At 38.3% G+C, this 20,547-nt stretch overlaps 1 protein-coding gene across 10 annotated transcripts in view; it reads right to left on the bottom strand.

Moving 5' to 3' along the window:
- Window positions 1-20,338, bottom strand: part of RXFP1 (relaxin family peptide receptor 1) — a 57,064-nt gene extending 36,726 nt beyond the window's left edge. For 2 of the 10 annotated variants that reach the window (XM_085222009.1, XM_085222014.1), the window contains exons 1-3: window positions 20,161-20,338; window positions 17,219-17,322; window positions 15,707-16,147 (exon numbers count right to left, since the gene is read on the bottom strand). Coding sequence is in view for 4 of the 10 variants with exons in the window: in XM_010709440.4 (XP_010707742.1) it covers window positions 7,838-7,886 (49 nt within the window). In the remaining 6 variants the exon portion in view is untranslated. Of the gene's footprint in view, window positions 1-7,837; window positions 8,470-15,706; window positions 16,148-17,218; window positions 17,323-20,160 lie in introns of those variants that run through there. The other 8 variants (XM_085222010.1, XM_085222015.1, XM_010709440.4 and 5 more) reach the window with 5 other exon arrangements.
- Between the last annotated feature and the right edge of the window lie 209 nt (window positions 20,339-20,547).

The raw sequence follows: 20,547 nt of genomic DNA, 5'->3' as shown, positions 1-20,547 counted from the left end.
AAGTTTCCAAAGCACAAAATTTGCACTATCTTTTGCAAAATATAGACTCCAATCTCATAGCAACATTACTCAAGTTATTTATCAGTTATGCTGCAGATAATTCAGTCTAATTAATCCAGCTATAGCACTGGAAGATCCTCTTTGTCTAACTGCCAGATAAATCTGCTCTGAGGCCAGAAATTGTGAGCAGAGCAATTCAGCAATGGTACCTCGCCAGAGGATTTGGCTGTACACCTTTTATTAATTTGCCTTTTTGTTCCACTTATACAACTTAGGATAAAATGATTCTGATGCATATAAAAGATCTTAAAAACCTACTACTGTCTGAGAAAATTTCCATACATAGTATAAAGAGTTTTGTCTACAAACTCAAATTTTGGAAGGCACTCCCAGAGGACGAACGTTCAATGGTATCTGACAAAGTGCAAATTACTCAGCAGGAACAAACCTCTTTGCTAACCCCCTTCCCCTCTTCTTTCTTTCCTCAAATATGCAGAATTACAGTGATGTCTGACTATTACTTTTGTTAAAAATAAGCTTTCTCTCCCTGTATTCTGACATCTTTTTCAACATACTAAGGTAGGTTTTCATTTGCCCTAGCATTTTCATTTTATTTTTTTTTTAATTAGCATTTCTCTGTTGGTGCCACCAATTTTTATTTCATATTGTTGCAATACCAAGTCTGAGGCTAGACATATGAAATGCATGGCCTAGGCTAACAATGAAGGCACCAGTGTAAATGTATTAAAGAGTAATACCAGACCAGGCAGTACCACCCCACCTGGAAGGCTCAGAAAGGCATTAACTAGCCATCTGAAACAGGGAAAAATCCCCTGTTGGAGACAAATCCTTCCTCACAGTCGCCGAGAAGGCTTGGGCTGGTTTTCCAAGGCCTAAAGAGAGAAGAAATCGATCACTTCCCCTCTCTCCCCCGCTTTTGTAACACCTCATTTATAACAGTTAATGATCGTTTATCTCAGCAATCAAATAATTTGAGATGTGCTTAAGCCAAGAAGATCAAGAACTGGTACTTACTGATAAATTGGTGTCCCTTAAGCAACAACCACTCGTGACATCTGGATAACCAGCACTCAAAATTTCAATACAAAGTGGTGGTGACGAGGAATTACTGTGAAGGAGCTCACCTCAGACTTCCTGTTCAGTCATAAGCCATTGTATAGTTAAGCCAAAGTGAAACGCTGATAGGTGGAAACTCATCTGTTTAGATTAACAAACAACAGACATTTATAACAGACCTCTTAAGTTTCCATGAAGGAAAGACAGCTATAGTTTATTTTCATGGAACACTGGCATACACAGAGGTCTGTGTATGCACGTTCTCGTGTCCATGCATGCATGGAAGTAGGAAGTTATCTCTGAGATGAACAAGAAGTACTTGTCCCAAGGGACAGCCGCAACAAAAACATGAAAGAAATTAGAAAGGAAACAAGCAGGGAAATTACTTGATGCTACTCATCAAGTGGTACTATTGCTATTTTCAGCTGGAAAATGGTGTGTTTGACCTATACTATCACATATAATCTATCTAGAGAAGACATAGGAAGTATTTTTACTCCTAATGCTTCCCTATATAATATAGAGAATATTGTTGGACATGTCTGGAGTTGCCATGCTGTAGTTGTACTTGATCTCTGCCGAGCCAGATCTATCACTTCATAAAGAAACACCCTGACTGAGCAAAGCCTTCAGGATTGCTACTGGACACATAGGGGGAAACTCAGGGGCCTGTGATATATAGGGCTGGGTGATTCAGTGCTCTCTTTGGATAAGCTCTACTCAGTTGTTTCACGTGTACTCATCCACAGTATCAGTGGGCTCTCCCTCCTCACTGCCTGGCCACCTCCTGCCCCAGTGTGAGCTATGTAGGAACAACTCTGTATCCCAGGGCCAGCTCCCCATATCAGGCCACAGCTGATTGCTGTGGAGCCTCTTTCAGATCCACGCTTTCCCTAAGAAGCCATGCTTCCTTGTATCTGTACTGACCTGTCACACAGGCTAACTGCACACTGGATCCCTCACAAGCACTGAGGGGACGAGTGCAGTGGGTAATCAGCATTATTTTTGTCTTACTTCTTAGAATATACAAAGCCACTTCTTCATATCACATTGTCTTGCTGGCTTGGCTTATAACACACTTTCAAAGCTGTGCTTCATATTTTTTTTTTCCTCCCCTACGATAGGAACCAAGTGCAAACATCAGTTATTAGTGTACTTTGCAATTCTGTCACATACATTTAAATTTCATACATTTCTGCTGATGCACATCCACACAATGCTATGGATGCTTTCCCTTCACTTTGATGACCCTTCCAACAGATTACTGGCATCCTGCTGCTTAGTCTGCTTTCTACCCACTTGTAAGTTACAGTATTAAATCTACAATAATTAGAGAATATTATCTACAATAATCAGACTTCCTTTTTTCAAGTCCCCATAGACTTTAGATTGCAGTTTAGAATAAGGACTTTTTATTCAGATAGAGAGCTTGACATAACACAGTAAATGTTTCTCCTAATTTTAGGTTTCAGAATCAGCTTCATAGGTTACTTAAAGCACAGCTTTCACACATTTCACTGAAATGATGTGAAATATTCACTGCTACGTCAGGATTATCAAGCTGACAACTTGAAAACCCGACATATAATTATTATCTATTTACGAAGCATTTAGAGAATCCCTGTTGGGAGAAAGATGCAGGAAGAGAAATCAGTTTTCCAAAGCAGAGTTCAGTCGCCTTCATCCCAGGAACATCATTTTATAATCCTCAGCCTCAATCATAATTTATCTTTATCTTCTGCCACAAATTAATAAGTACTCACACAGACAACATAACTGACTGCACATTTCTGACTCATTCTTCAAATGCAGACCACAAAGAACAAATTCTCAGGAAGTTACAGTGTGAAGAAAACGTACTATGGGTACATAAGAGAAAGCAAGCATAAGAATCAAGATGATGCAAACAGCATTTGCAAAATTGATAATGCTGCTTGATACAGATAACATCCTGGAATCTTAAAGAGGAAATCAATTTTCCTTCCACATTTCATAAAATGACACCATGTCACATCACCAGTCCATGACCTTTAGCTCTCCAGACCTGAAGGCTTTAATTATCAGCCCCTGATCAGAGATGTTATGCAGGAGGTGGAGACATTTTGCAGTGAGATGATCTTGAGCTTCCTTTCCAGCTCTATAGAAGACCGCTCACCTCAGCAAGCACAGATCCTTTTTTCTCTACTTGGCCACGGCTGCTTACCCCACTTCCACCTCTTCTTGCCTAACACCACTACCTACTTCCCCTCCTCTCATCTCCTCCTGGCAGCATGGGATCACCATTCTCGCAGCTTATTCTCCAGGCACTCTGGTTTCCTCTCTGAGCTCCTCATCCTTTAATTCACTGTTCCCTGACAGCTCCCTTTTACACAGCCTTTTTGTCAGTTTCTGGCTTCCGAGATTTACAGCTTTTCTGATTTCCATTTCCTTTTCTAAGTAGTGTTAGACTTTCCCTTCACATCTCTTCTCTCTTGTCCCACCTCCTCCTTTTAATCTCTACTTACTCAGTCCTTTCCAATACATTTTAACCTTTCTGCTTTTCACACACAACCCCGGTGACTCTCGGCTTCTCATAACCCCAAAATGTTGTTTGAGGTGGTGATGCCTGATTTGATGGCTTCAAACGATAGGGAATACAGTGTTACCAAGAAATCCTCTCTGAGATCACTAGTGACAGTTCTGATGAATTCCACATTGGTCTCTAGGGTTCAGGAAAGTCTGTTGGAAACAAGTGATTTTTAAGTAATTTTTTACATGGGCTTTACATGAGTATAACTAAGCTTGAATAAGCTCTTCTGGTCTAGCAGGGCAGCTTGTAAGAGCACCATCTCTCATACAAAGGGATTTTACAGAGAAATATTGCAGATGCTCTTATTCTTTTAAGAAATGGCACTTTCTACTTTAAGCACTAAGGAAAAGAAATATTTAAAAAAATTTAGATTCCAGGCGATTACAAAGCATCAGAGAAAGTACCTGTGGGCATAAAAGGATTTGGTATCCTCCCTCACACTGTGCTGATGGTGCACTGGTAATTTGCTTTGCATGGAAAATTACTACATTCAAATTTGGACTTTACTTAGGAAGCACAGAATATTGAAATTTCTATTGATTAGTTGCAGAAATCTTTATAGTAGGCATGTCAGTTATCTAAGTTTTGTATAGAAAGCTGAAAGTACACTTTGGTGCAAGATTATTCTCTTTGTCAATAAATTTCAAGCATCTGATTCCAAGCAAGAAGTATTTGATTAATATAAGATTACCAGAATCATTCAACGTGTGAATTATCAATTCCTCTTTTTTTTGGAAAATTCCAGTGCTTTTGGCAGCTTTACACAAGTATCTTTTCATTTAAGGTGGAAAAGAAATGAAGTCCATATTGCACGTTACGTGTCAGAGCAAGTAGTTAAAGCCTGGTAGAGTTGCTATAAGAATTAAGATAGGTTTGCAAGTCAGGTAGCCCTGAGCTTTTATTACCAAAGGGGCAGAAGCAGCCTTGCCCAAAGGTGGACGCAGACAGCCTGTGCAGATGATAATGCTCTGACTTTCAGAGCTTTACTTGGTCAGTGCATAAACTTTTCACTATCACTAACTGAAAGTAAAGGAAGCCTTTCTCAGGAAATCTAGTCTTCATCAAATCAGCTGTAAGGATCTTGTATTTTGTTGCACATATCTATATACAAGGTGCACAAGTGAAAGCAAAGAGAAATTAACCAAAAATTATTATTACACAGTGATAAGAGCTCATGCAGTGGTTGAGTAATTTCACTTTCCTGTTTATAAATCTGGAAGCAATCTCAAAATATGTTACATAAAATGTAACCAAGAGCACTATCCTGCATTATCATAAGCATACACTTCTGTAGATGATTTGGGTTGGTCTCTGTCCCACATTTGACAGAAAGCATTTGCTACAAGAGATCTTGGCCTTGAAAACAGCTGTCATGTGCAGGAAGAGCAAGATGGGCTAACAAGTTTCAGATGGCTTTAAGAAAGCTTCCCTTGTCATTTTGAAATGAGGGTAAGGAAAGGAAGGGGAAAAAAAAAAAAGAAAAGAAATAAGGACATAAAGAAGAGAGGGAGTTATAGGGATGAGAAGAAATAGGATTGGAAGACTTCAGGTAGGGGCACAGATTGTACAGACAGACACAGGTTTAAGACAATGAGCGATCCCTTTTGCATTCCGCTTTGAGTAGTTTTAGACACTAATGTTCTTCAGCTTTTCTTAGTGGTTGATAAATGGATTGTTAGAAAGTCTGCCTGTGAAATGGCAAGTTTAGGATGTTGAAGTAGCTTTTGTCCCCAGAAGGTAAATCAAAATGGCTCTAGAGACAAATACCCACACTGTGATCATTACAGCTGGTGGTTTTAACAACAGGGAAGATGCAGCAGCACTCAGTGCAGGGCCAACCACGTGCCTAAGCAGCCTCTGAGGGTCAGTAGGCAAGCAAGCACTCGGGCAGACATTCATCCTAAGTACCCATGGGATGCTGTCAGCTCCAAAACCCAACCCTTTTACACTGGTGAAGATCATAGTACAGATGTTTTCAAAGAAAATCCTCCATACGGTATAAAATAGCCTGCATGAGATTATACTGCAGTCAGGCAGTTGCCAAGATTTACTGGTATATAAAAAGCTACGTCTCCACCAGTTGTTTACTGTTTTTTTTTTTTCTTAGTTCTTTTTATGAAGAATGAAAAAATGGAAAGTTTTCACATAAAAAGAATTCATGAGGAATTTAAAGTCAGAGTAAGGTGAATCGGCAGTTGAAATTATTTAGGTGCAACCATAGCTAATGAATGTTAAAATAATGGAATGGATATGGGTGGGTCAGGTAAGAGTAACTTTTGATGGATTCCTATTTCTCATTTAACTCCTTTACGAGCATCTGTGAGATGTGGAAATTAAGAAAATGAATAAATACATTCCCTACTTCTAGCAGCCCAATACAAACAAATTCAAATTCCAAAAACAACTATAATTCCTTCAGAAGAGTTTGTTTTAAAATCAGCTAGAGACTGGAGCAGGATTTGAATTCATCATGAGGAAGAAGGTGTAAGTGAGGTTACAACACAGATTGCTGGCCAAAGCTCTGGAGGGCAATGGAGCCACAGACTGCCTTGAGTGAGTTCAGGAGAAGTGGCATTAAATGAGAAGCGTGCAAAACAGAGCCCTAACAGGTTGCAGAGAGCGTAGGCATGCACAATCTGGTCTGCAGCTGCGCTGCTCATCTATCACATCTAGATAAGCCATGTGATTTTCTCCTATGGTTGTAATATGCCAGGTATGAAGAGGCAATGAGTACCTAAGAATGGAATGGCCGTCAGAAGCACAGCACTGGAAGGCCTGTAGTCATTCACAGACCCCATCAGCAATCCCATTTTGCAAAATGCTTTAAAATATTTCATTAAATTTTATAAATTCTACAGCTGAGGTGAATGTAATGCAACAGAAATGATGCCAACAATAATTTGCACGTCTTGTATGAATGTTTCAACATTTTCCTGCTTTGCTATAGCAACAAGAATGCAAAAGGCTTAATTTGTTTGAAATTCTGCAGTTTATATTCTGCATAACTTAAAGTACTATCTTTAAATATAGGATTACTGCTCGTGGAGAATGCAGACACATATGAAGCCATACTTTTCTCATAGGCTTGTTAAGATCTCATTACCACAGCCTGCTTAATTCCTAATAAATTAACATTGCTGTTTTCTTTTTCCCCCCACATTTGCAGCACTCATATCATATATTCCTCCAAAACATTATAGAACCACTTAGAGTTTTCCACAGATTTAACTGAGCTTTGCTACCATAAAAATGACAATAAATGGCCCCGTATTTCCCACTCTTAATGAGAGCAACGTCCCTTATATATCCTGTGTTACGTGGCTTAGTATGCAGTATACAGGAAAACTGAAACAGGTTTAATTTAAAAGCAGCAGAGAGCCAGCTGTCGTTCCATACAAAAGAATTCAGCCTTACACTATTAGCTACCCTACAAAATTACTGGAGCATTACTATCATGTTTACTACTGCAACAACGAGCAATGCTTAACATAAAAATCAGAATTCGAAGGAAATGATAGCCAATACAACAATCCCATGTGCAGATCTGTATCAGCAGCTGCACAGGGTCAGCTTTACCCGAGTAGCAAGCAGCACCTACACACAGGGTACTCAGCTGGAATGAGGAAAGTGTTACTAAAGCAAGCAGGAGGGAAGGTGAAACTCCCACCTTACTGAAGTGTTTTGCATCTGAGGGGAAACTTGAATTTAATTCATTCTTCACCTTTCGTGCTACTGGAATACCACATGCTGAATCAGCCGGTACGATTTCTGCTACCTGAGCACGATCTACTTTTCAGGAACGATCAGTTCCAATAGCACTGTGCAGTATTGTGGCAAACTACTGAACGAAGTCTAAAATGTGGATTTCAAGGCAGATAAAAGGAATTGGCTCTACAGGTACCTTCATGAAATATTTACGCAAGCCTGTTTGCAGCTTAACTGTTCCTTTTATTTGCACTCTGGCTCATAATTAGTAATAGCAACTCTCAAAGCATTAAACAAAAAAATCAGTTGATCCCAGAGCGTAGCTACTAACATTGAGAGACTGTATTATACTTAGGTTCCATAAAAGAATAATTGCCATCACGAAGCATAAAATAGCACTGAGATACTGTAGTTCAAAATCTGCTACTTAAGTTTATTAGCTGTATGCTTTGCGATGCTCAAAGAAAAGGAGACAGAGGTACTTACCCTTCGTTCCAATAAGCAAGAACATATAGACGCACCAGTCAGATGTCATATCTGTCCTTCAGCAATTCAGTGAATAAAGTCAATAAGCGTTGTCCCTTAAACTGCACCCCAACCAGCGAGCTGCTGGTACGCTCTGCCTCTGACAGCCTTCAGCAGTGCATGAAACAAGCTCCCTTCTCTCCCTTGGCTTCCTCGCCTGCTCTCCTTTGCACTGGGTCTCTCTCTCCCCCTCCTTGGCACACGAACACACCCCACAGCAGAGATGAGGGAGAAAGTTTCAGGGGGACACGCCAGCTCCTCAGCTCTGCCACACGCACCGGGGCTGCTCTGTTCAGTGGCAGGAGAAGGCTGGGCTGTGTGCATGGACATAGGTCCACCCTGGGGAGAGCTGCTGCTGCACAAAACACAGCCAGATCCAGAGAACTGTCATCATTGTCATCAATAGTCCAGGGTTGTTTTTTTTTTTTTTTTTTTCCCTTTTTTAAAGTTGCAATACTGCAAGAAGCCTGAAAAGTACAATTTTATTAAGGCAACTCTGTTTGAAACTAAATATTTTGTACAGTTTAGATAAAAGCTGGTGGCTTCTCGAGTAAGGGGAAGTGAAACATATAAACACAGCCCTTTCTACCCATCCGGCCCCTCTCTGAAATGCAGAAAAACTCACAGTGTAATTTATTTCCAATAACAGCACGTCACTATTTTTACACATCGCGACCATAGCGAAAAGAACTAATCTGAGAGAACAAAGAGAGATGTTCGGAATTATATGCTATGTGGAAGTAAGTTTTTTTCAGATTCTCCCCTTATTTAAGTACTTTGAAAGTTCCCCTCTGCCCCTTGGCTTGGCAGTTTCCAGTAGATCCAGCAGGTATCACCTAAACTCAATCACATACATACACAGGCAGTTTTTAAAATCTTTTCCAATCTTGTGAAGGCTGACATCACCAGAACAGTGAGATATATTTCAGAAAGAGTCAGTACACTGAGATGAACTCAAGGGGAGGAGCTAAATTTTATCTGTCCTGAAAGAGATTCTGAATATTTATTTCGTTTCAAAATATCTCGGTATTTCTAACAGCTTGTGAGGATGGCTCAGGCCATACCAGGAATGCTGGTAACATGTCACCAGCCACATCAGGTCCTCGGGAGGAAAGCATCTCAGACTAAGGAAGCATCTCAAACTAAGGAAGTATACACATGCATGAACACGTGCATGAAAAGGCATATTTAGAGACTGGGAAAAACCTACACCATAGGCAAGAGCAAAGCCTGCATTGTTGCTATGGCAAAGTTGTCTGCAAAATAGATATTACAAGCTGTCAGTCATCTTGTTTCTAAGCTAAAAAGAAGACAAAATATAAGGGGTAAACCAAAAGGTTCTTGCTTATGGAAGCCCCCGAAAAACCTGTTCACATCCATTATGCCAATGCTAGTATTTGGCATGCCTGAATAAAAATGGGTTAGGAAACTATAGAAGATTTATTTTATGAGGTGAAAACTACTTTTGAAGCATTTCAAATAAAGCCATGAACAACCTTACAAAGGTTGACACTTAGACAGCCTACGGCTAATGTCTGAGCTACACAAAATGGGCTTCCGAGGTGTGAGAATTAGAGAAAGAATTTGAGCATGAAGAATGACAAATACACTTTCAATAAATATACTTAGGAAAAAATAAAATAAAAGCTCTACACCTTTACTGCAGGATGAGATAGGTTGTAGAGAAAACTTCCAGAGAAGCTCTTTAGCACAGCTTCCTCTTTGGCCTTCTCATCTAGTCACCTCCATTTGAGATTGGAATTCATATGTTTTGGGAATATGATACTTTCACATAATGAAATGAGAGAGCTGTTTCTGAAGAACTGATCTACTACAAGAACTTCAATATTCTCTAGCTCAAAATAAACATGGAAAAAAAATATCTATATCTATATCACAAAATGAAGACATATCACCCGCATGTTTTCTGAAGCTGTTCCCCAGTGGGAATTGTCACTGCCAGCTAACGCCTTCCTTTTTTTCCAAAGACCTTTAGCAAGTATACTCATTAGAGTTAATTCTGCTGCTAACGCATGCTCTATGGAAAATCCACTGAGATCTTCCCTCTTCTAAACTTCATCTACATTCTTAATAAGAATACATAAAACAGCAGAACTTTCTGGTATTTAGGAGAGAACCGTAAGAGAGGCACCCGTTCCCTCAGTGTAATTATATTCAAACCAAGGAGCTACAGTTAGACAAAAACAAGCATGCTTTGAAATACAGAGCAAAAGAATCAGAAGGAAGCTCTCATTATTAGAAAATTAAATAGGACGTTATTGGCTTTTAAAAAATAGTTCAGCCTTACCTTACTGCAAAACGTCTACACATTTTTGTGCATTAGAAAGGCAGTAAGAACTTCCCTTTTGTCTAAACCATAAAAAGCTATAAATATTGGTGTTCTAGAGTTCTGTTTTCAAGAAAACAATAGTCTTTACATGTTAATTCCTTTTAGAGTGAGGAAATAACATATTAGAATAACATATTACTGCTAAAGAAGACATTCAGCTTCAGTAGGATGGTCATCATTTGCTTACATTACTACTTAATTCTGTAATGAAACTCCAAAAACATCAGAGAAACCCATAGTATGGGTTATGATGTTTCCTTTACCTCATCTTAAACTGAAAGCACTACAAAACAAAAGGTACTATTTAACATTTTCTGCTTAGTTATACAGGCTAGCAGTTTGACCTTGTCCTGACAGATATATAGTGTTGGTCTAAAATTTCAGAGCTTTAAAACTCTGCTATTTGTCAGGTAAATGGGGAAAAAAGACCCAAACGTTCAACGCTGTGCCACAAGCTATCAGAAAATATTCATGAACTAAATCCAAATAATTACCATTATTATTTTACTGAGAAGAGTCACCTGATGTGAGCACCAGAAATCTAATTAAGTATACAGGGGCTAGAATAAAATTATCCTAACTTTGAAGCACTTTCAGATAAACATTTCTAGAGAAAAATTAGCACCTTGCAGTCTTATTTTCTACAGTTCACATTCGATGCTGTATAGAAGGAATCTCATACAAGTAAACAAATCATACTTGTGTATATAACCTTTGTAAATGTCACAATTAAAAAAAAAACCACCAATCTGTAAATCATCTCTACTGTGGAAATAAGGTAGAATTTATTTTCAGCTTGGAGAATAAGGTGTACTTATCCACAGGCTACAGCTTCACCCTTGGAGGTTATCAAATATTTTATCTCAAACTCTGAGTGTGGCATACATACATTACAGCTGATAAACTTCAAGCAGATTCACCAGTACAGGTGGAAGCAAGGATATTGCTATGTTTTAATCTATGGGGAGAAGGTAAATGCATATAAACTCCACCTGCTGCTGCACTGCTCCAAGTACTGAGTAGTACAGACCTACCTAAGAGTTATTTTTACTCTTTTCTAATGTGGGAATTTCGCCTGGTTTTATTAAGAGATGTTGTATTGCATACTAAGTTAAGGACTGACGAGACAATAACTATGTCAATGGTGATTTCATAACCCTAAGAGCTGCTCTTTAAGCAAAGGAAAACTTTAGATTAAAATATTGTCACCTGTTGTCAACTGCTTCACTTCCCCAGTGAAACACTGAAAGCAATGGGACCATCCAGTCACAGAGAATATGTAGTTCATGTGTAGGAAGGAAGAGAACCTTTTGCTTTCTCAGCTATTTGATAGATAGCACTTAGGTTCCGTATTATAGCAAATGGAACAATTAATATACAGACAAAACTTCAGAACATAGCATTTAAAATGTAAATTCATTATGCATGTCAATCCTACAATCCCAATCATTTAATTATGCAAATGAACTTAATTGGCTAAATTATAATTAATTTACATTGCTTTCAAAGCCCCCATCAGCATGCTTTGCAGATATTGTGATTAAGACGTTTATATTTCACACGGTGACTGTTATCTTTGGAGGATACACTCTTCACTTAACACTTCCCTAAATTTGAAGAAAGGTAAGCTAAAGAACTCCCTAGGAAAAGTGCAAGAATATGCAAGTAGCATAAGCAGAGACAGTACCTCATCCTCAGCAGTTATTCCCTAACCATAAGATGTACTCAGTGCTTTTATTTATCTCAGACACTTGTGGCTCAATCAGTATTGTAAGAGAATGTTATCTTTTCACAAAGATTACTGTTCCCCATTGCACAGCTGCAGAGATTTAATAGGATTTACCTTCCAAAATCCAAAGAGTTTAGGGCACCAGGCCTAACAGTCCAGGCTAACCACAGAAGGACCTCTGCAGCAGTATCTTCTGAATTCTCATTTCTCCCTCCAGACCTCTTATCAGCACAGCTGCAGCTGAGTTGGGATTACAGGCATTTGCTTCTGGAGGAAGGGAAGAGACCTTCCTCTGTTGGAGGAATTATGTGAACTTGATGTTTTCTCTTGGAGGGGTTTATTACAGGATAACAGATTATTTTTTTTCTCCAGCATATATATATGTCCAATAAGTGTCTCAGAACAGAAAGTGGCAGGTACCAGTTCTGCCATGTTTATTTTAAGCTAAAGTAATTGTACAAAATTTGGCTGTATGCCACAGGAGAAGGTCAGCAGAGAGTAAGATTGGTCCAGGACAACAAAGGGGAAGAAGCTACTTAGATAAAAAACATCAGCACTCAGTCAGTTAATCTATCCTCCCAGTGAACAGGATTCCTCTTGCACCTTTTATTTTCCTAAGGCATTGTTTCCAGAGCTTTCTGGTCCCTGCCCTTGCCAACTGCCCCTTGCCTCTTCCTGATGCTATAGGAGTTCACTTCCCAGCTGTGGTGCAATCCTTCAGGTTTTAGCTGAAGACAAACTTCTCAAATGCAAAGAGCTGAATAAACAATATTGGAAGATGTGAGATTCATAGAACATTGGCTAGTGATGTATTAACATGAAATGGTACCAGTTAGGTCATGCTTTGAGAGAGTGAACTCTAAAAACATGGAGTATATAAACCATCGAGAAGGCAAAACAAAGGCTTCAATAACTCAACTATAAGGACCTTTGTGCTAGAGAACTGTCAAAGCCAATTTCAAAGTTGGAGAGAAATATTCATGTGGTACCAGGATGGCCAATCCTAGCAAGGTAGAGTTCATGAAGGGAATATTTGGGTCCATGTAAAGGCAAGCATAAGGAAGGCATTGCCTTTGAAGGCCATTGTGAAAAACCCTGTTCAACTTCCATCAACTGTCTAAACATCAGTAGTTTCTATATGTATTAAGATTCAGCTAAAGTCAATATCCATCTACCACTAAATTTATGATTGTGCATATTTCTTCTAAGCAAAAGGGAAAACCAAAACATGCTGCTATGAACGTTTGAAAATGCCATCTGTGTCACTTCCATTTAACTCCATGCAAACACAAAGAGTCAAGACTATTCACCCGTGGAGGTATGTGGAGCCCATGTTATAAAAGGAGCCACTGAAATGAGAAATTATCTGTAAGAAAATCCATATCCACAGTTTGCTACTGGATTATTGTGAAGAAAATAAAATTCTGTAAAATGAACCAGCCTGTTGTAAAGTAGGTCTGGTTCTAATCCTGCAGCTTCTATGTAACAGCTGAAATTACAATCCTGATTTTGTGTTTCTGGAACAGCCTTCAGAAAACAGAACTGAAAGGGCAGAGAGAGAGCTGTGAAATTCAGAAATCCCAAGGTCATTACTATATAATTGCAGGTGACCAATAAAATATCATTTTGCTACTGTTAGTAAATATTCAGGACCTAAATACACTGTGGCTTTAAATTCATTGTTTGGGCTTGCATTTAGATTGTACTTTTGCATGTACACACATTTGATTCAATCGGCGAAGGAAGTACAGCATTTATCTGTATCTAATACTGCTGTCTTTGAAAAGCATCAAATGAAAATTGCTTGTTAGAGCTAGAGGAGATGTTGGTTTTCGAAACAGCTGTTAACACTGATAGCCTGTGGCAAAGGAGTTGACATTAGCAGAGTTTTTTTTTATTTATTTAGATGAGCTGCTCTTTCCTCCAAGTTATTCATGAAAAAAATCAATATTTCCATGAGCAGTTTGAACCAACATGAGGAATTGATTTCAATTTAATCATACAATTCGAAAGCACTGTTCATGATACAAGTGGAGAAAATACTTTCAAAGTAATCATGCAGAATGAAGGGTTAAACCACAGGACGTTATGATCTCTAATTCTTTCTTACTTGTTTTCAGATTTTATATTTAAGTAGAACTGAAACTGCTAGGCTTGCAAGACTGATAGTTTTGCATAATCAGCAATTAAAGCAAAAATATATGGTATTTTCTCCAACTGTTTGGATGACTAACACTACATATTGTTTTCCCCTTGGTGATACTTTATTCCAATTATCTCAAATGTTCTGACACTATTAAGAATATAAATTACAATTTTTATGAATAGTACGATAACTAAATATTACATTTAGCGTTTTTTTTCCTTTTTTTTTTTTTTTTTTCTTTTTAATCTGAAGCTGATTTCTGTGTTAATTCAAGAAAAAATCTTCATGGTAGAGACAAAAACCATAGAAAACCTTAGGCAACCACTAGCATTGTAGTGGCATGTTGCAACTCGTGCTCTCCTTTCTGGCTCAGTTCGGGATTATTTTTGGTCCCAAAATGTGCCTCCAATAAGGGAAACAGTTCAATGTCTTCCCTTTGATCCCTTGTACATTCCTCTATGATATAAGAGAATTGAACCGAATCTTCTGCATCCTGCTAAAAAGCTTTAGATGTTGGTCTATGGCATGAAAGGAAGCAATACGATCAGTGCTGGTCAGTGCTGACACATGCTTATGTTAAAGAAAGCAGCAGGAACCATCATTATGCTTTGTACAGATGCTGACACTATTTTGGTGCATAGGTGTGCTCTGAAATTAAGTTTTCAGTGTGCTCAGGCAGATGAATGCCTAGTTTCTGCATGCTGTTGAAGCAGAGTGAAATAAAACTTTCAGGTGCTTTCACTTAAACATTACAGGCCACATCTGCAGTGACCCAGAAGACATAATACAGCATTTTACTCACATAGAAGCTATATGATTTCAGTAATCTAGCACCCTTTTTAGCTGTAGCCTTTATGAAGTGCTTAAAATAAATGGTATTTTTCTACAGGTTTTGATCAGTGATGTTTTTTTTTTTTGACTACCTACACTTCTATTCATCTTCTTTTATCTTCAGACTTGTGAGAAAACACAAATTAACAGTTGTCATTCTTTATTGATTTTATAATTGTTTCAAATGGTAAACAAATAATCAGAAACTCGTGGACTCAGCTCTAAGGAGAAATAATTACTATCTTTCTGGTCTATGTCTGCTTTACTCAGGCATCATTTCAATGCCCTTGCAGTAGAGCTGCCTTCTTCCAGCTCTCTATTTATCAACACACACAGCCTTACTATTTTTTTATTACAAAAGATGAATCAATGACTGCGTGCTGAAATGGTTTTAGTGTAATTAATTAAATTCAAATAATGTTGAGTATAAATCCAACATCCTGAGCAGAAGGCACTCAGTATGAGGGCTGTCCACGTCCCTGTTTCGAGTCAAGGATTTGGTGTGTCATCTCATGCCCTCAGCACTTACAATATTTGTGCTAACAAAAATGCTGAGGAGAAGGTTGTGCCTTATGGACTCTCCTGAGCTGGGGCTGGCATGAGCAGCCCTTACTATCACAAATTCCCCCTGAAATAGCTTTTCCCTACAAGAATGATGTGTTTCTTCATAAAACCATCGAAGGAAAAGCACATATGTTTTTATCCCTTCTTCCAGCCACTTGCTTTAGAGTACTGCTCCCATGTGCAACAGAGTAAAACTCAAACATCACTGACCTGTGAATCCTGCAGTACCAGGGACATGGAGCACCTGTTGAGACTGATGTTTTTAAAGCAGGTAAAAGGAGTTCTTCTTCACTTTAGGAAGTAATTGTGAAGGTGCTCGGGACAAACTCTGGCACGGTGAGAGTAGAATCTCTAATTGTTCCCTACTGGGAAGTCCAGCTATCCTTAGAGGGGCTATCTCATGGTCACAGCCAGCAATTTCTCATGTCGTGTCCAGAATTCTGTGTGTCCTAGCACTTTGGGCTAGGGCCTTGTCAGGAGGTAGGAAGTAAGGGCATAGCTCTGGGTTATCACCATTTTTCTCTTCCATAGGTGAGAAGGCTGAAGATCATGTTTCATACTGTCCTCCAGTTAACAAATATTCCTTCCTCGAGAACAATCATAATTCTGTACCACATAGAAAACCACAAGGAGAGAATAACTCTTTCTCACCTGCCAAAAGACAGATTTCAGAGGGAAGAGTTTTAAGCGGTTGTTCTTGTGTGATGATTCATTTATTTCTAGCTGACCTTTGGTGTAAAATCTTTCCACTGTACTTCTTTCCGAAACGTAATAAAATGGAAAAAAAAGTAAGAAGTAATGAAACTGTGAAGTTAATTTTCAGAAGAATATAAAAAACATAATAGTATTTTCAAGTTATGAACAAAAGCTCAGTATTATTTACCTATGTTTCACCTTAGTTTAACTCTTTAGTCCCTGTTTTCTAGTGATCTGAAAAACTGCCAAAATTCCTGCGTGGATCAGGCAATACAAAATATCAGAAGGTAGTGAAAATTTGGGTGATGCATTAATGAATTTGTCCTCCCCACCTTGAGCACCTGACCAGTGGCAATTAGTAATTCAATTTTCCGTCACAGATGGAGCAATTCTTTTCAGAGATATCTGTAAGTGTCGCACTGGTAATCTAATCCATTATCTAATTCAAGGATTGCAGGCAGCACTTGAAAATGACTCTCTATAAACTACACATTGTTGTAGCTTTATCTTTGCTGTTAATAACGACACCTCTATCCTGAAGTGGGGGGATGTGACTTAAGCTAATTCATCCTGCAGTCACATGAAGCTTATTACTTTGAAAGGAAATGGCCAAAGACACTGGGTTTTGTGGTTGAAATAGTCTGCTACAGAATATCATTCAGTCACCATGTTATTATCTGGCTCACACTTGTCATTTCTTTTTGTCTTTAATTTTGGGAATAGTTCCCTCTCCCCTAAATTTATACCTTTGCAAATACATTGGTCACTTTGAAAGTAATGGCTCCTATTTATTTCCATGGAAACTGCAACAGACAGAAAAAGTACAATAACACTATTTGATAGAGCAAAAATTCTCAGCTACAAAGCACTATTTTGCAACGTAGTCGCCACAATTAGCTATGGATTATCACCAGTGATGAACAAGAGCCTGCATCTCATGCCTGTAAATATCTGCAGCAATGGAAGTGACCCACTCTCGCTGTCACCACTGCTGAAATGCACCATTCACTGCCTCACTGTACTCACATCCACTGGTAGGTCTCCAGAAACATTCAACAAGTGTCAGTGAATGTTGGTAGACGCCATTTTTTCCACGTGGAGGAATTTCCAAACTGCCCCTCTGCTGCCATCTGTAGCACAGTAACAAAATGTAACGGGATTTCAGTATGTGGGCCAACATAATAAAATAGGAAGCATTACTTTCAGACCATCCAACATACTACCCTGTTACCAAAATATCTTGAAGGAAAATACATTTGGAATCGGAAATCAGATTACTTCTGTAAAAGGGAACCTCAGGCAACGATAAAGTATTATAGCATCAAGGTTATTATCTATGACAGAAGGACTGGATTTTCAAACAAAAAGCATATTTATGGAGGTTCTTTGTTGCAAATTCTAGGAAATTGTGTTGGGATTTTGTGTGTTTACGTGTGTGCGTATGAGGCAGTGATGAGGAAAGAGTTTTTCTCAAGTTTTCAGTATCTGCTTACGTGAATTAAAGGTGAAAGATTCTGCATGAGATTCATGCTCTTTCTATTCCTTCAGAAATCTTTTCTTTGTTAAGGTGCTACAGATGAGATCTGTTCTAGGACATCTCATAATCAAAGGATAATTCCTACCGTAAGAACTTAAGATAAAAGTTTTTTCAAAGAATTTTTCTTCAGGCATCTATCCTGAAAAGTCATTAGATGGGATGCACTGCTTGTTAGCTTTTTTTAAATGACTTTTTTGTTTGTTTTACTTCAAGTGAATTTTGTGTTTCTTTTGGCATAAGATTCCCATTTAGCTCAGTTCATATGGTTTTAGCCATGGGACAGCATGCATATTTTTCATGTCACAACTATGCTGCAATGACATGCAGTTTTGCCTTTGAGGTCAGGTTTCTTCTGTTTATTTCCTCATGGAATGAAATAACAAATAACACAAAATACTTTGACAAAGAAGCTACCACCTTTAGGCAGACATTGTTCCCTGCATGTTGATCACATGTACGATTGCGATTGCTCCTTTACAGCATCTGTAAGTAATTTAACAATAACAGAAATCTCTAAAACTTCTGACATGTTTGGAGAAAATACAGCTGCAAGGAAGCTATGGCTTGGAAAGCTGGTGCAGTACAGAATAAAAATAGCAGGCTTCAAAAAAGCAGACTTCATAAATCAGAGGTTTCGTAGGTGGACTCTCCTGGGATACTGATTTGAGAAAAAAAAAAAAAAGCTGAAAAAAGTCTGGCAACTCTTCAGAGATGAAGTATTTAGAATTAAAGTGTAAGCTATGCAACTGTGGGGGGGGAAGAAAGGCAGAGTAATAAGAAATTAATTTTGTTACTCTCTCATATAAAACTGGACTGTACTAGAAAAGGAAACGAAATCAGATTGCTGAAGATGATTTCAAAAGTATAGATCAGGCATGAGGCTCAAAATCTGAATAGCCAAGGGGATTAAGTGAGGTGCAACTAGCAAGGGGCATCAAGAGGAACAAGAAATTATTGGGCACATAACTGACAAACAAAGGACAGGTTTGGGACCGTGCTTCGTGGTAAATGTACTGTCAAGGCTCTTTGCACAATTGCATTTGAAGTATTTAATGACTTTTTCACTCAAAACTGCAAGGAGATCATGTGCCTGGCAAACAAAAAGGGCAAGATCTATGGTCAAGACATTAAATTACAGTTTGAGGAATATATAAATAAGTCAGATACATTCCTACAGTCCTGCCCAATAATCTTTGTTCTAAATTGCCTTGAACTTCTAGCCAAGCTGATTAGAGAGGTTAATGGTTATCTTCGGAGTCAGGAAAGTTCATGAATACATGACCTATTTTACTATTCGTTTGTTTAAATTAATATCTGTGGAAAGGGGAGTTAAAAACTAGGAAAATATGCTGCAAAAATACTAAAAATAATTAAAGATCTTTAGTGAGTCATGCTCTGTACTTTATCAAAACAGAGATCAAAAGATAACTTGATTATGGTTTATAAACACTTTCATGTGGTTACTTTAGCTTGATACAAATGGGCTGTTTAGTATAACAGAGAAAGACATAATGAAAAGCAGCACTGAAAAGCTGAAAGACAGACAAACGCAAAGTGGAAATAATGTGTGGCTTTTTAACAGTGAGGACAATTAATTGGTGGAATAAATTACCACAGGAAGTACCACATAAGCTGTTCTTTAGTCAGTATACCCCAAATTCGTGCTCCTTCTGGGGGAAGCTTCTGTCGAATTGTATGTATGGTATTTCTTCCTCCCTCTTGCTAGTGCATGTGAACTTAAAATCTGTTAGTTTCTTCTCACTTACCCACATGGCTAACTATGGCTTAAATCCACTTTCTCATTTGGGTCCGTGGCAGAACTCTAGATCACATATCAGAACAATGACTGCACATTATTAATTATTACCCAATTACTTCGACTGTATTTTAGCCAAGATTTGGGCATTTTATTTAGATTATGACACGCTTTTAAAATCTTAAAATGTCATATAACATTTGCCACGTGTTCTACGTCATTGTGGCATGGCAGATACTGTAACGTAGAATCACATCCATCCACAGACACTACATAGATGCCAGTGAGAATACAGAAAAATACTGTTTCTTTATTTCAAAGAATAAAGCCACAACAATAATACCTCTAAAAACTCCATATTTTTTAGCAAGAAATGTCCTTTTCAGCAAAGGTCCAACCCAGTATGTGACACATGTAGAACTGCAAGTTTCATAATGTAATGAGAAAAAATTCAGTACAGTCCACATAGACAGCTTAGTGGATATTGTTATCAATAGTTCAATAGAGACGTCAATTAAAAGTGTGAAGAAGAAATAGAGAAAGATAGGTACACATCTTAAGGTGTCAACGTGTAATTTATTTGGAGCCAGCAGGCAAAGCTGGTGTAAAAATAGAACAAACAACATTAATCAAGTGAGTACTACTATTGAAAGTTTGCACAGAAGCAGAACTTACCGTGTTAGGAACTCTGAAAATTCCTATTAACTAACCGTTGAAGCAACAGGAAGTCTGTTTTCCCTTGCATAAGTCTTAAGTATAAAACTTGGGATATGACATTACAGTGAAGATACTGTATGAAGAAGTGCTTGCTAAGTTAGAGCTTGGGACTTCAAAGGAGTGGTTACTCTCCCTGGAAACAGTCAGCAGACCTGTTTTGTTTTCTAACAGCAGAGCTCAGGAGTGTAGCAGTTGTGAATGAGTGGCAATGTTCAGATCAGTTCATTTTTCTCTTTCCTCTTCTGAAATGGTTCTCAAGACTGAAGAAAATCCAAGCAATTGAGTGGTATTATTTCAGTGGTTGTATGAATTTTAGAAAAACCTTTCTTATGCATTTCCTCCCCA

This window comes from Meleagris gallopavo, chromosome 4 (genome assembly GCF_905368555.1).
Source record: "Meleagris gallopavo chromosome 4, MGAL_WU_HG_1.1, whole genome shotgun sequence".
In the NCBI taxonomy this organism is placed as follows: domain Eukaryota; kingdom Metazoa; phylum Chordata; class Aves; order Galliformes; family Phasianidae; genus Meleagris; species Meleagris gallopavo.
Note: the sequence above shows the minus strand (reverse complement) of the source record. Positions and strands in the feature narration are given on the sequence as shown.